Source organism: Solanum dulcamara, chromosome 12 (assembly GCF_947179165.1).
Source record: "Solanum dulcamara chromosome 12, daSolDulc1.2, whole genome shotgun sequence".
In the NCBI taxonomy this organism is placed as follows: domain Eukaryota; kingdom Viridiplantae; phylum Streptophyta; class Magnoliopsida; order Solanales; family Solanaceae; genus Solanum; species Solanum dulcamara.
Genome location: NC_077248.1, coordinates 64,577,651 through 64,591,857, shown reverse-complemented (window position 1 = coordinate 64,591,857; position 14,207 = coordinate 64,577,651). Strand labels below are relative to the sequence as shown.

Below are 14,207 nucleotides of genomic sequence, written 5' to 3'. Positions count from 1 at the left end.
GTTTACTACGCATTTAATTGTTGTGGTTTGGATGGTTGATATGTTGTTGTGATTGGTCTGAAATCCCAAGACCGTGGAATCCATAATCTTGAACTTGCCCTATAAAAAATGGTGCCTTGAATAAAGAAGGCTTGATGAAATATTGTTAATGAAGTGGAATGTAATCATGAAGAATGATAAATTAATTATATTTGGATCGGGTGTCACGTTCCGACATGGTATATTTGGATCTGGTATCATGTTCTGACATGGTATATTTGGATCGGGTGTCACATTCCGACACGGTATATTTGGATCGGGTGTCACGTTCCGATACGGTAATATTAAAAGAAAATAAATTAAAATGAATTAATACTATCCAATCTCCAAAAACTCATTTTTCAAAGGAGTGTGATGTGGAGGTTTGAGTCCTCATGTGTGATCTTAATATTGTTGACTGGTTATGTAATTTTTTATTGGTTGCCACCTGTTTAGTGTTATGGTTGATTTCCCACTATTACTTTATGTATATTGATTTCTATTTTGAGTCGGCCGATGATACTTACTCAGTACATGCTGTCCTGTACTGACCTCTACGTCTATTTTTCTTTGTTTTATTTTGTGGAGTGCAGCGAGTCTTCCATCGGCTTCGATTCGACCTCAACTCTAGTCAGTCTCCAGTCCATCGAATTGCAGGGTGAACTATCCTTCTAGCTGACGATGGATTCTCTTAGTCATGACATGATGTCCTTAGTGTTCGGACACGAACTATGTCACTTATTTTATTTTAGTGTTTGACATTCTAGACTTAGTATTTTAGAATTATATGTCCTTGATGTGATGACTTTCAGATTTTGGGGAACGTTATGTAGTAAACTCTTGTGGATTGTTATTTCTTACTTTATAAGTTTGAGCTTACGTGTTATTATTATACTTTATAAGTTGGGGTTTGTATTGTTGGTTCTCCTACCTAGGAGTTTAAGTGTGGGTTCCACTCATGGCCCATTTTGGGTCGTGACAAACTTGGTATCAGAGTTTTAGGTTCGGTGATCTCATCACATAAGGACAGGTCTAGTAGAGTCTTGCCAAACGGTACGGGGACGCCTTTACTTTTCTTCGAGAGGCTACGGGACTTTAGGAAAACTCTATTCCTTCTTTCTTTCGTGCTATTACTTGAATCCAATTGGTATCTAGGTGATACAAATTGGTATCTGACCTTCTTCAATTTACTTTCGCATATGGTTAGAACTAGAGCAACAAGAGCACCTGAGCCAGCCGCTAGGGCTGTAGGTAGATGAGGAGTAGCGATGAGAGGCCGTGGTAGAGGTCGCGGGAGAAAGTCCACCAGGGGCAGGGTCCAGACAACTGGTCCAGCCAGGGAAAGAGCAGCGACCCCTCCACCGACTGATAAGGTAGTTAGAGATGATGTTGAGGTGGAGGAGGAGCAGGTTCATGAGAGAGAAGCACCACCCCAGCCTACTCTAGAGATGATTCACCAGGTTTTCACCTATCTCAGTGGGTTATCCGATCAGGGACAAGCTCTCCCAGCACCTCATATTCCAGGAGTACAATATGCAATTATTGTGGCTCCTCGTATGACGGTGCCCTCGAGAACAAGCATGTTTCTTCGATTGACTACAGGTTCGGTAATGATGAGTGACCAGCACGATCTCTTTGTTAAGTTATTGAAGTTGAAACCCCCGGTCTTTAGAGGTACTGAATCTGAGGATACTTATGATTTCCTTGTTGATTATTATGAGCTGCTTCATAAGATGGATATAGTATAGCGATTTGGTGTTGAGTTTGTGACATACCAGTTTCAAGGAGACGCCAAAATATGGTGGCGGTCTCATGTTGAGTGCCGACCAGCAGAGGCACCACCTATGACTTAGGAACTTTTTTTGACTGTTTCATGAAGAAGTATATCCCCCGGACCTTGAGGGATAAAAGGAGAGATGAGTTCTTGAATATAGAGCAGGGGAGGATGTTTGTTGCCGCTTATGAGGCTAAGTTTCGTGCCTTAGCCAGATATGCTACTCAGGTTTGCTTCAGTCTAGAAGAGCAAATTCACCGCTTTGTGAAGGGATTGAGGTCAGATTTATAGATTCCAGCTTTACAGGTTGCTACTTCAGTAAAATCTTTTCAGGAAGTGGTTGATTTTGTGATAGAGGTGGAGGGGGTGAAGCCAGATAACTTCGCTAAAGAGACAACGTTCAAGAAGTTTCGTAAAGGAGGTGAGTTTAGTGGTTCTTACTCCAGAGGACAGAGTTCTGGAGATTATTTGACCCGTCCTATTCAGTCTTCATTGCAGGTTTTAGATGGAGGTCCATTAAAGACTAGTCAGCCCTTTTCTAATTTTGGGGGTTATCTTTAGTCTTCTTCGTCTTCACAAAGACCCACTCTTGATCCTAAGACTTGTTACAGATGTGGTGAGCCTGGATATATCAGAAAATATTGTCCAAAGCAAAGTCAGGCTTAACATGATCAGGGTTATAGAGCCCCAAAAATTAGAGGTGAAGGCGACGGATATGGTAGGGGCCGTTATTCTGGAGGACGTGGTGGCTAAGGTCGTGTTGGTCGCCAGTCCAGCCGGGGTGTCGGGCAGGTTGGAACTACTGGAGTACAACCCGGCAAGGGAAATGGTCAGACAGACGATAGAGCCCATTGTTATGCTTTCCCCGGGAGGTCAGAGGCAGAGGCATCCGATGCTGTTATCACAGGTACTCTTCTGGTCTGCGATAGCTTGGCTTTTGTATTGTTTGATCCTGGATCCATATTTTCTTATGTATCTTCCGCATTTGCTGATGGACTCAATTTACATTGTGACTTACTTGACATGCCTATTCGTGTTTCTACTCCTGTTGGTGAGTCTGTGCTAGTTGAAAAAGTGTATTGGTCTTGCCTTGTGACTTTTGTGAGGAGCAGAACTTATGTAGATTTGATTATTTTGGAGATGGTTGACTTTGATGTAATCTTGGGTATGACTTGGCTCTCTCTAAATTTTACTATCTTAGATTGCAATGCTAAGACTGTGACATTAGCCAATCCTGGGATGGATCAGTTGGTGTGGGAGGGTGACTATCTTCCCGCCCCAGTTCGAATTATTTCTTTTCTTTGTGCTAAGAGGTTGGTGAGTAAGAGTTGTTTAGCCTTCCTAGCACATCTCAGAGATGATAGTTCTGAAGTGCCATCGATTGAGTCTATTTCGATAGTGCGTGAGTTTATGGATGTTTTCCCCGCAGACTTACCTGGTATGCCACCTAATAGAGATATAGATTTTTGTATCGACATGAAGTCCGACACTCACCCTATTTCCATTCCACCTTATAGAATGGCCCCGGATGAGTTGAGGAAGTTGAAGTCCCAACTTTAGGAGTTGTTGGGTAAAGGTTTTATTAGATCGAGTGCCTCTCCTTGGGGTGCTCCAGTTTTATTTGTGAAGAAGAAAGATGGTAGCCTTCATATGTGCATAGACTATAGGCAGCTGAACAAAGTGACTATTAAAAATAGGTATCCCCTTCCTCGCATTGATGACTTATTCAATCAGTTGGAGGGTGCTTGTGTTTTCTCAAAAATTGATTTGAGGTCTGGTTATCATCAACTGAAAATATGGGCAGTAGATGTACCGAAGACTTCTTTTCGAACTAGGTATGGACACTATAAATTCTTGGTAATGTCTTATGGGCTTATAAATGCGCCTGCTGCTTTCATGAGTCTGGTGAATGGAATCTTTACTAAGGATGGAGTGATGGTGGATCCCCAGTTGATTGAAGCAGTGAAGAGTTGGGCAAGGCCTACTAATGTCTCATAGGTAAGGAGCTTTGTTGGTTTGGCTAGCTACTACCGTCTTTTCGTCAAGGGATTTGCTTTCATTGCTTCCCAGCTGACCAATCTGATCAAGCAGAAAATTCCATTTATGTGGTCCGACGAGTGTGAAGAGAGTTTTCTGAAACTCAAGACCTTATTGACTATTGGCCGATTCTTGCTTTGCCAGTAGAAGGTAAGAATTTCATTATTTATTGTGATGCATCATATTCTGGTTTAGGTACAGTGCTAATGCAGGAGAAGAATATAATTGCCTATGCTTCAAGGCAATTGAAGGTGCATGAACATAATTACCCCACTCATAATTTAGAATTATCTGCGGTTGTATTTGCATTGAAGCAGTGAAGACATTATCTATATGGGGTAAAGTGTGAAGTGTATACAGATCATCACAGCTTACAATATGTGTTCACTCAGAAAGACTTGAATTTGAGGCAGAGGAGGTGGATGAAATTGCTAAAGGACTATGATATCACTATTCTTTATCACCCAGGAAAAGCTAATGTAGTGGCCGATGCCTTAAGCAGAAAAGCAGGAAGCATGGGAAGTTTAGCTCATTTGCAGGTTTCCAGACGTCCATTGGCTAGAGAGGTTCAAACTCTGGCTAATGACTTTATGAGGCTGGAAGTAACCGAGAAAGGAGGATTCTTGGCCTGTGTGGAGGCAAGTTCTTCTTTCCTTGACAAGATTAAAGAAAAGCAATTTGAGGATGAGAAGCTGAGTCAAATTTGTGGTATGGTCTTGCAGGGAGAGGCCAAGGAGGCCGTGATCGATGAGGAAGGCGTCTTGAGGATTAAGGGGCGGGTATGTGTGCCCCGTATTGATAATTTGATCCAGACTATTCTTACAGAGGCTCATAGTTCGAGGTACTCTATGTCACGCCCCGAGAGGGTACCCTAGACGTAACCGGCACTCAAAAACCATTTTTGGCTCCCAAGCGAATCACATAGCCTGATCAGACATCCGTTCATCCATTCAATCAGCGGAAGACTTAAAATAAAGAGAATATTTGGCGGGCAACTCAAATCGTCAATCTAACTCAAAGAACAAAGGCCATGGGCCAACAAATCAACTCCGATATTTGTCATTAAAAACAATAGTTTGACAAGAAAAATTCAAGGAACAAAATACTCAATTGACCCATTACTATCTAGTCTATGAAGCCTCTATCACTACTATCTAATTGGTGCCAACGACATGTTCATGGCTACTTCAAATCAAAATGAAAAGGACTAACTCGATGTAAGAATGATATAAATGGTGTCCTCCGGATGTAGGGAAGGACCCACCAATACGTTGAGTGTGTATAGATCCTCAATGGTGCTTCTATTGACGATCTCTTAAACCTGTCCCTGCATCATGAAATGATGCAGGTCCAAATGGACGTCAGTACATGGAATGTATGAGTATGTAATATGGCAGAATAAAACATACCTCAAGGAAGAGTAACGTTGGTTCAAATATCTCAAAATAAAAAATATAAAAGAGACTCAATCAAAGTATCATAAATCTAAAGTAAGAACACAGTTAGGCAGAGACCAATCATAAACCATCCAATCCATTCTAATCATGTATGATACAATTCAATTAAATCATTCAATCCAATTCAATCATATATCATCCGGTCCACTCCAATCATATACCGTTAACTCGAAGTCAATCACATATCCTCTAATCCAATCCTATCACATATCCAACCAAATCATGTATAATTCAATCACAATTAGTCTAACCCAATCCAATCATATACCATCAACTCTACAATCAACTCAAAGGACTCAACTCAATAAATATGCAAATTAAACTATGCAATATTTTACAATTTAACTCAATCATCTACAATCACAATCAAGCCAATCATATCAAGCACAATCCATTCAATTGAGAGTTTCTCTAACCGACAACTATCACCATATGAGCGAGTGATAGTACAACAATCCGACGTTGTTGCCACGCCCGTCCATACCTTGTCAGGGTATGAACGATCAATCAATCATGGACCCATCAATCAATCAAGTCCTATAATATTAGGACAATAAAATGGGAAAAATTCGACTTTAATGGTTCGATCCCATGGGAAGCATCCGACTTTAACGGTTCCATCCCTTGGGAAGCATCCGACTTTAACGGTTCAATCCCCTCCTACGTTTGGCGATGTAGTTTATTGGTTCGAGTATGGACTATACTCTTACCCAATTCGGTGCTCGATACTCCTCCCAAGACTCAATATGCTCATATCTATCAAGTGAGTAAAATACTCAAGAAACTCATTTAGTCTCATTGGACTCTTTCAAATCAACTTATTTAGTCTCATTGGAATCTTTCAAAACCCAATCAACTCTGGCCTCATTGGACCTTCTTTCAAAATGACTTATCTCAAATCATCAAATTCTTCTCTTTAAAATTTATACAATCTCAACTCAATCTCAAAAATCGATATTTTAAAGTAAAAATGCTCAACTCATTTATAATCAAAATACTCATATTCAAAAGTAATTAAAAGACTTCTCAAACTCAACTCATGCTTAAACTCTTTTTAAATCATAGATGAAAATAATCATTCTTTAAACTCAAAATAGTGTATAAATAGTTTATGCAAAAAGGTTCACAAATCATTTATTTAAAATTCCTTCTCAAAAGATCATTTATTTTTAAAATATTCATAAGACTCCAATCAACTCAAATTATGCAATTCACATGTCACATAATCACATTAGACTCCAATCTACTTAATCACATAACATCCTCGTCAACATAACCTCTTTATCAATCATTCTGCATATGGTAAATAACCACCATTTACATCATCATCAATTATTATCATCACATCATTATCAAACATCATCGTCACATCAATCGTCAAACATCTACTCCAAAATCCTTATTTTAGTCCTGGGTTAAATTTGTAGAAGTAAAGGGACATTCTTAACTATCCAATTCATTCTTTTCATTCCAATCAATACATATATACACAAAACCATCCACCTCAACCTCTAGACAATTATGACAAAAGAAATCTCATCTTGGGTTCATGTGAATGAAACATGAATCCATACTCTCAACAAAACTTAACTCAAGAATATCGTCAATACCTATAAATCTATGTAAAAGATACATTTGTAGTCAATAATATGAAAGTTGACTATTTAATAATACAAGTCATGAAATCATCCATCAATTTTTAGTATATAAAGATATTCTAGGGTTTAGGAAAAATTTCAAGAAAACCTTCCTAGAAGGTTCAAATCTTTCACAACTCCTATCCAACACATACATGGGCATATGGAAGAACTCAATCCATATTTTAGGTTAGCCTTACATACCTTAGTGAAGACTTGAAGAAAACCTTGATGTTGGGTCTTCAATGGAAAGCTTGAATCTTGAAGCTCTTAGAGGCACTTCTTGTTGGAGAAGAATTTGGAGAAGAAGAAGAGGAGAGGGAAATTTTCTAGGGCTTTTAGAGAGAGAGGGAGGGACTGAAAATATGATCCAAAAACGTTCAAGGCTTGTGTATATATAATTTGGGAAAATACCCAAATTGCCCTTTCTCCAAAAATCTGGAAAATAGGCTAAAAATGCTCCTGGCGCAATAGTGGCGCGTCGTGCCACTACGGCGCCAAGTCGAATTTAGGCTTTAAAACCTGCACATCTGATAGTGGCGCGTCGCGCCAAAGACCAAACTACTGAGGCTGTTTTGTGGCGCGATAGTGGCGCATCACGCCCTTATAGCGCCAAGCCCAAGTTTTCTGGGTTCTGGAAAATAGGCTTGAAAACCCAACACATCTCGTAGTGGCGCACCGCGCGAGGGACCAAACTACTGAGGCTTGTTCCTGCGGCGCCAAACCCAGTTTCCTGCAGTTACAACCCAGGCCTGGAATTCCTGCAGTACCCGTCCGTCTTAGGATCATCATATCTCTTGGTGGCGTTGGAAAGAAAACTCGACGACCTTTAATTTAATAGGTTGTAAGCCACCCATATCTTCATATTTCAAATGATATGGTCATTAGAAGTCGACCCTTATACAAACTCCTTCGACAACTTACCCAAGACGAATTCTTTTGGACTTAGCTTGGTTCTAAGGATCCCTTATGACCCCACATCACCTCTAACACTCTTTAATTACTTAGGAACTTATCCTAACTCATGCACACTCTTCACAATAATTGAGTTCGACCCTACACGAACACAAGAAAGGTCTGAATCTTAGGGAAACATTTTGAGGGTTGTTACACTCTATATATCCCGGTGCAACCAAAATGTATCGCGATCTGAGACAACATTATTGGTGGAGCAGAATGAAGCATGACATTGCTGATTTTGTTGCCCATTGTCCAAATTGTCAGCAGGTAAAATATGAACACCAAAGGCCTGGAGGGACACTTTAAAGAATGCCTATTCCTGAATGGAAGTGGGAAAGGATCGCAATGGATTTTGTGGTTGGTCTTCCAAAGACATCGGGTAAGTTTGATTCGATATGGGTGATTGTTGATAGGCTAACTAAGTTTGCTCACTTCATTCCAGTCAAGGTGACTTATGATGCAGAGAAGTTAGCCAAACTCTATATCCGCGAGATTATTCGATTACATGGAGTTTCGATTTCTATCATATCAGATAGAGGTACATAATTTACTTGTAACTTTTGGAGGACCTTACATGCTGAGTTAGGCACTAGATTGGATCTTAGTACTGCATTTCACTCTCAGACCGATGGGCAGTCTGAGAGGACAATTCAAGTGCTAGAGGATATGCTTTGTGCATGCGTGATAGATTTTGGTGGTCATTGGGATCAGTTTCTACCCCTGGCAGAGTTTTCGTATAATAATAGCTATCACTCGAATATTGATATGGCTCCGTTTGAGGCATTATATGGGAGAAGATGTAGGTCTCTTATTGGTTGGTTTGATGCATTTGAGGTGAGACCTTGGGAAACTGATCTTTTGAGGGAATCACTAGAGAAGGGGAAATTCATTCAGAAGAAGCTTCTAGCAGCTTAGAGCAGGCAGAAGGAGTATGCAGACCGAAAGGTCAGGGACATGGAATTTATGGAGGGAGAGCAAGTATTGTTGAAGGTTTCACCCATGAAGGGTGTGGTGAGATTCGGTAAGCGAGGTAAGCTCAGTCCGAGGTATATTGGGCCATTTGAAGTTCTTAAGCGTATTGGAGAGGTGGCCTATGAATTGTCTTTACCTCTAGGTTTGTCTAGAGTGCACCCAGTGTTTCATGTGTCTATGCTAAAGAAATATCATGGTGATGGAAACTATATTATTCATTGGGATTTGGTCTTGCTTGATGAGAATTTATCTTATGAGGAAGAGCCTGTAGCTATTCTTGATAGGGAGGTCCGCAAGTTGAGGTCAATGGAGATTACATCTGTGAAGGTCTAGTGGAGAAATCGTCCTGTTAAGGAGTCCACTTGGGAGATTGAGGCTGATATGTGTGGGAGATATCCGCATTTGTTCATCGAGTCAGGTACTCTTTTCTACCCTTGCTCTTCTCTTGACCGTTCGGGGATGAACGGTGGGTAAATTGGTATCTGTTGTAACGACCCATTAGGTCGTTTTGAGAACTAGAACTTTTTATTTTATAAAAGACTCATTCCGTAAACTTTTAATGGGTATTTGGACTACTCGATAACCATAGTTATTTAGTTGAGGGGTAAATTTAAATCATTAATTTAATTAAGGAGCTAAGTTGATAATTTATTTAATACCCTATACTATTTATTAAAATAAGTGGAGAGGGTTATTGGTGCAGTTGTGCACGAACCGCAAAAGAGTAGGCGACGATCCCAGGTAAGAATCTGTTAAAGCTTCAAGTTCCTGCAATGTACATAGGGAATTGTATGATGTTGCTACATCTATATTAGTGTAATTATATATATATATATATATATATATATTTTCTAAAGGAAGTGATATAAGCCAGCGAATTGTTGTTGTGTTGAAAAGTTTTTTTTGTTTTGAAAATAGTAGGCAGACAAATAGTAATCCAATCCTTAAGTAATGATGATAATATTGAATAAGAAATTATGATGGCCATTGAAGGGTTAATCATTGGGGATAGTTTATGGTGCAGTTTTGGATGATATAGGCAGCGTGTAGATTGATTTCATTATTGTAGGGTATTGACGGCTTAATTTAGTTCAAATTGGAAATTTTTCTTATGGTTATGGTATTGTGATTCAAGTTTTGATATATTGAGAGAGATAATTAAACATTAGGTTATTAGATTATATAAATACCATTAGATTTAAGTTATTTGAAGAATTGAGACTTAATCCTAGACTTAAGATTTAGGAATATGAGATTTGAGATATTAGTTGGTATCAAAACTTAGGAATTTGATTATGAATTTGGATGATTTATTAGGTATAGGTTAAACATACATATATAAATCCGTTTGCTTACGAATATTGTATAATTGATAGATTGGAAACGTGAGGCTTTGAAGAAAGGAAAGACATTCGTGAATTAACTTGCTTGGATTCGGTTTTTCGGTTGAGGTAGGTTATGGTTTTATTCTATATCATAGATAGACTCTTAATAGTGATTGATATTCATTGAGTAATGTGTGAAGTTTACTACGCATTTAATTGTTGTGGTTTGGATGGTTGATATGTTGTTGTGATTGGTCTGAAATCCCAAGACCGTGGAATCCATAATCTTGAACTTGCCCTATCAAAAATGGTGCCTTGAATAAAGAAGGCTTGATGAAATATTGTTAATGAAGTGGAATGTAATCATGAAGAATGATAAATTAATTATATTTGGATCGGGTGTCACGTTCCGACATGGTATATTTGGATCTGGTATCATGTTCTGACATGGTATATTTGGATCGGGTGTCACATTCCGACACGGTATATTTGGATCGGGTGTCACGTTCCGATACGGTAATATTAAAAGAAAATAAATTAAAATGAATTAATACTATCCAATCTCCAAAAACTCATTTTTCAAAGGAGTGTGATGTGGAGGCTTGAGTCCTCATGTGTGATCTTGATATTGTTGACTGGTTATGTAATTTTTTATTGGTTGCCACCTGTTAAGTGTTATGGTTGATTTTCCACTATTACTTTATGTATATTGATTTCTATTTTGAGTCGGCCGATGATACCTACTCAGTACATGATGTCCTGTACTGACCCCTACGTGTATCTTTCTTTATTTTATTTTGTGGAGTACTGCGAGTCTTCCATCGACTTCGACTCGACCTCAACTCTAGTCAGTCTCCAGTCCATCGAATTGCAGGGTGAGCTATCCTTCTAGCTGATGATGGATTCTCTTAGTCATGACATGATGTCCTTAGTGTTCGGACACGAACTATGTCACTTATTTTATTTTAGTGTTTGACATTCTAGACTTAGTATTTTAGAATTATATGTCCTTGATGTGATGACTTTCAGATTTTGGGGAACGTTATGTAGTAAACTCTTGTGGATTGTTGTTTCTTACTTTATAAATTTGAGCTTCCATGTTATTATTATACTTTATAAGTTGGGGTTTGTATTGTTGGTTCTCCTACCTAGGAATTTAAGTGTGGGTGTCACTCATGACCCATTTTGGATCGTGACATGTTTCTAGCACTATTTTACTAATTAAATCTTATCTGATATAGATTATAGACTCAGAGGCCCAAAATGTGTTATAAGTTAACCTTCAACAGATTTTTTTCTTCTTCAAATTTCCAACTACAATTGTTGGCCTTTCGGTAAAACTACTCTTCCATTTTTCAAGATAACTAGTCCAACTACTGTAGTCAGAAATATAGTTGGACAATTTTAATAATTTATGGAAAAAATATTTAATTTTCGACTATTGCCGTCGTAATGGTGACACACTTTTTGTTGTTGAAAAATAGTGAATTTCTAATAATGTGCTATATACAATACTAAGTAAAACGCGTTGCTTTCAATCCTCGCCTTTTTAAACACTAATTGGTATAATATGAATTTGTGATACATCATGATATTGTGATTCTTGACGATATTTGAATTAAACATTGATGATTGATTAAAAGGACAAAAAGTTATTTTGAGACATGAAACTTTTTTGACATTGTGAAAATAAAAATTACAAATCAAACTAGAAAATAAAGGCAAAAAAATTGATTACTATAAAGGACAAACACCTAAATTACAAACTAAGAATGCAAAAAAGTAATATATACCGTAAAAATTTTAAAATTTAAACCTAAAACCAAATCAAACCATGAAATATCATTTGTTTTTTTTCCGGTTTGATTTGATTTTTGATTTTTCGTAACATCCTACAACTTAGCAAAATCTAGGAGTTTCATTAACATTTTGCATATGACTATGTATGTTTGGATTTTGACTTGCTATTGGTGATAATTCCTCTGTATTAAATTCTATAAGTCCAGATTCAATAATGTAGTCCCATAAATGTTGGTGGGATTCCATGTCATTGCTGCAAGATGGTCCATAAATCAACTCCTTCATCTTATCACAAAGACTTGTAGCTTTAAATTCCATTGTTGAACTTCTATTGATTTGCACCTAAATTGATCAAATATTAAATGTTAGTTTAAAAATATCTAGTTTGAATTTGATTTGCATGAAGTTGACAACTTGAATAAACAACATTTTCACCAAACCTACAGATCACACATTGTGCTTTCACAATTAGATATAAAATTAAAGACATGTGAGCTTCTTTTGTAATTCGTTATTTTATGGATTTTATGAAAGAAGTTTAAGCATATTCTTAAATATATTTTGGCTTTAAACCACTAATTCTATTGAGACACGTCAATCTCTAAAACACACCCTTGTAATATACTTACAATTTAATATATATACCGACCTTAGTTTCATGAGAAATCTGCAGTGTAGAGTTTCCATTGAGTTTAAAGCTCGTAGACACAACTTCAACACCTTCCTTATGGCATAATCGAATGATTTTATTAAATGTGGCTATATTTTCAAGGCTAGTTATTAAAACTACGACCATGTTTGGGCCCATTTCATGGAATTCAATCTGAGGTGGTGACTTTGTGGTTGGGCCGGGCTCATTAGTTGCATTGAGTAATTGGTCCCTCTTTGGGCCCATTTTCAAATCTTTCAAGTGCTTCTTGCTCTTCTCCAATTTCATTTTCAAACTTTCTATGTACTTCACTGCTGCATCTATTTGATCAGGCACTGCCATTGTTGTTTCCTGCAATACTCAAATTGTATTAGAAGAAATATATATACGCATAGACGAATTCAAAAGTTTGAAGTTTATCTGTCCTGGATTTAGTTCTTTTGTGTTGTTGTATACAAAATTTGGACCAAAGCTATTGAATTCGACAGAATACGCTACTGAAATATATACTCATAGGCGGATTCAGGAGTCTGCATGCATGCACAAATGATGTTAGCTAAGACCATGTGATCATTAATCCTATCGGAAAAGGAGAGTAATAATTGGATACATGCAACGTAGAGACAGATTCAGGATTCATGACTTAATTTTCCTTTTATTGGCTCAAAACTCTCACATTGTATGAAATTGAGATGCAGCACGACGATATTTTTGAACCAAAAAATAACGTTGAGGGCATTTTTGATCCAACAGACATAATTACGAAAGGATATAACTAACCTTGGAGGAAGAGGGATGAGTAGGGAGCATGGAGTGAAGTTGATTACATAGATTCTTCATATGATTCCTTCTATTTTTCTCCACATATTTCCTTTCCAATTTTGGAGCTAATTTAGACATCAAGCGTCTTTCCATTTTTCCTGTTGAGTACTATTTTAGAAACTATATGTTATAAGTTTAATTTCCAATAATTGTATAACTCCTTTTATAGATACCAAAAAGGTAATCCCTTGGAGTCAACAAGAACATGTTGCAGACATAAAAATAATTAGTGACGTTGAAATTAGAACGTCATATTTAATTCTCAGGTAGCCGAATTTAGAATTTTGTAAATTTATATATCTAAATTCAAATAAATAATTAAATATAAGTTGACGTGCTTATGAAACTTGAAACACGTGTACTTTAGTCTCAAGTCTTTCTGTCTTTTTTTTTTTTGGTCTTATTTTCTTTGGGGAAAGCTGGAATAGTAGTTGTATTCCATCAAATTAGATATGATATTGCTTGAATTATATTTATATCACGCGTAGAAAATCATTGAATAGTTTAGGAATTATCTACTTCCTAGTAAGTGTTTGAAAATAACCTTTTTGGTTAATAAGAAAAGGGCAGCTTTAAAATCGAATCGAAATCGATAATTTGAATCGAAAAAAAGTTATTGATTTATCGGTAATAGATTATTGATTTAGTGATTTTGGTAACAATTTTAATTTTTTTTATTATTAGGTTATCGGTTCTTAACGGTTTTAAGTTTTTTCTTAATGGTAATCCAATAACCCGATAGTAAATTAAATAATT

At 37.3% G+C, this 14,207-nt stretch overlaps 1 protein-coding gene across 1 annotated transcript; it reads right to left on the bottom strand.

Annotated features, from left to right (window-relative positions):
- Positions 1–11,971: 11,971 nt before the first annotated feature.
- On the bottom strand, positions 11,972–13,569 carry LOC129877019 (transcription factor bHLH162-like). The gene is made up of 3 exons (XM_055952494.1): positions 13,410–13,569; positions 12,630–12,980; positions 11,972–12,322 (listed from the first exon to the last, which is right to left on the bottom strand). The coding sequence occupies exons 1-3, from the start codon at positions 13,542–13,544 to the stop codon at positions 12,080–12,082; spliced, it is 729 nt and encodes a 242-aa protein (XP_055808469.1). The 5' UTR covers positions 13,545–13,569; the 3' UTR covers positions 11,972–12,079.
- Between the last annotated feature and the right edge of the window lie 638 nt (positions 13,570–14,207).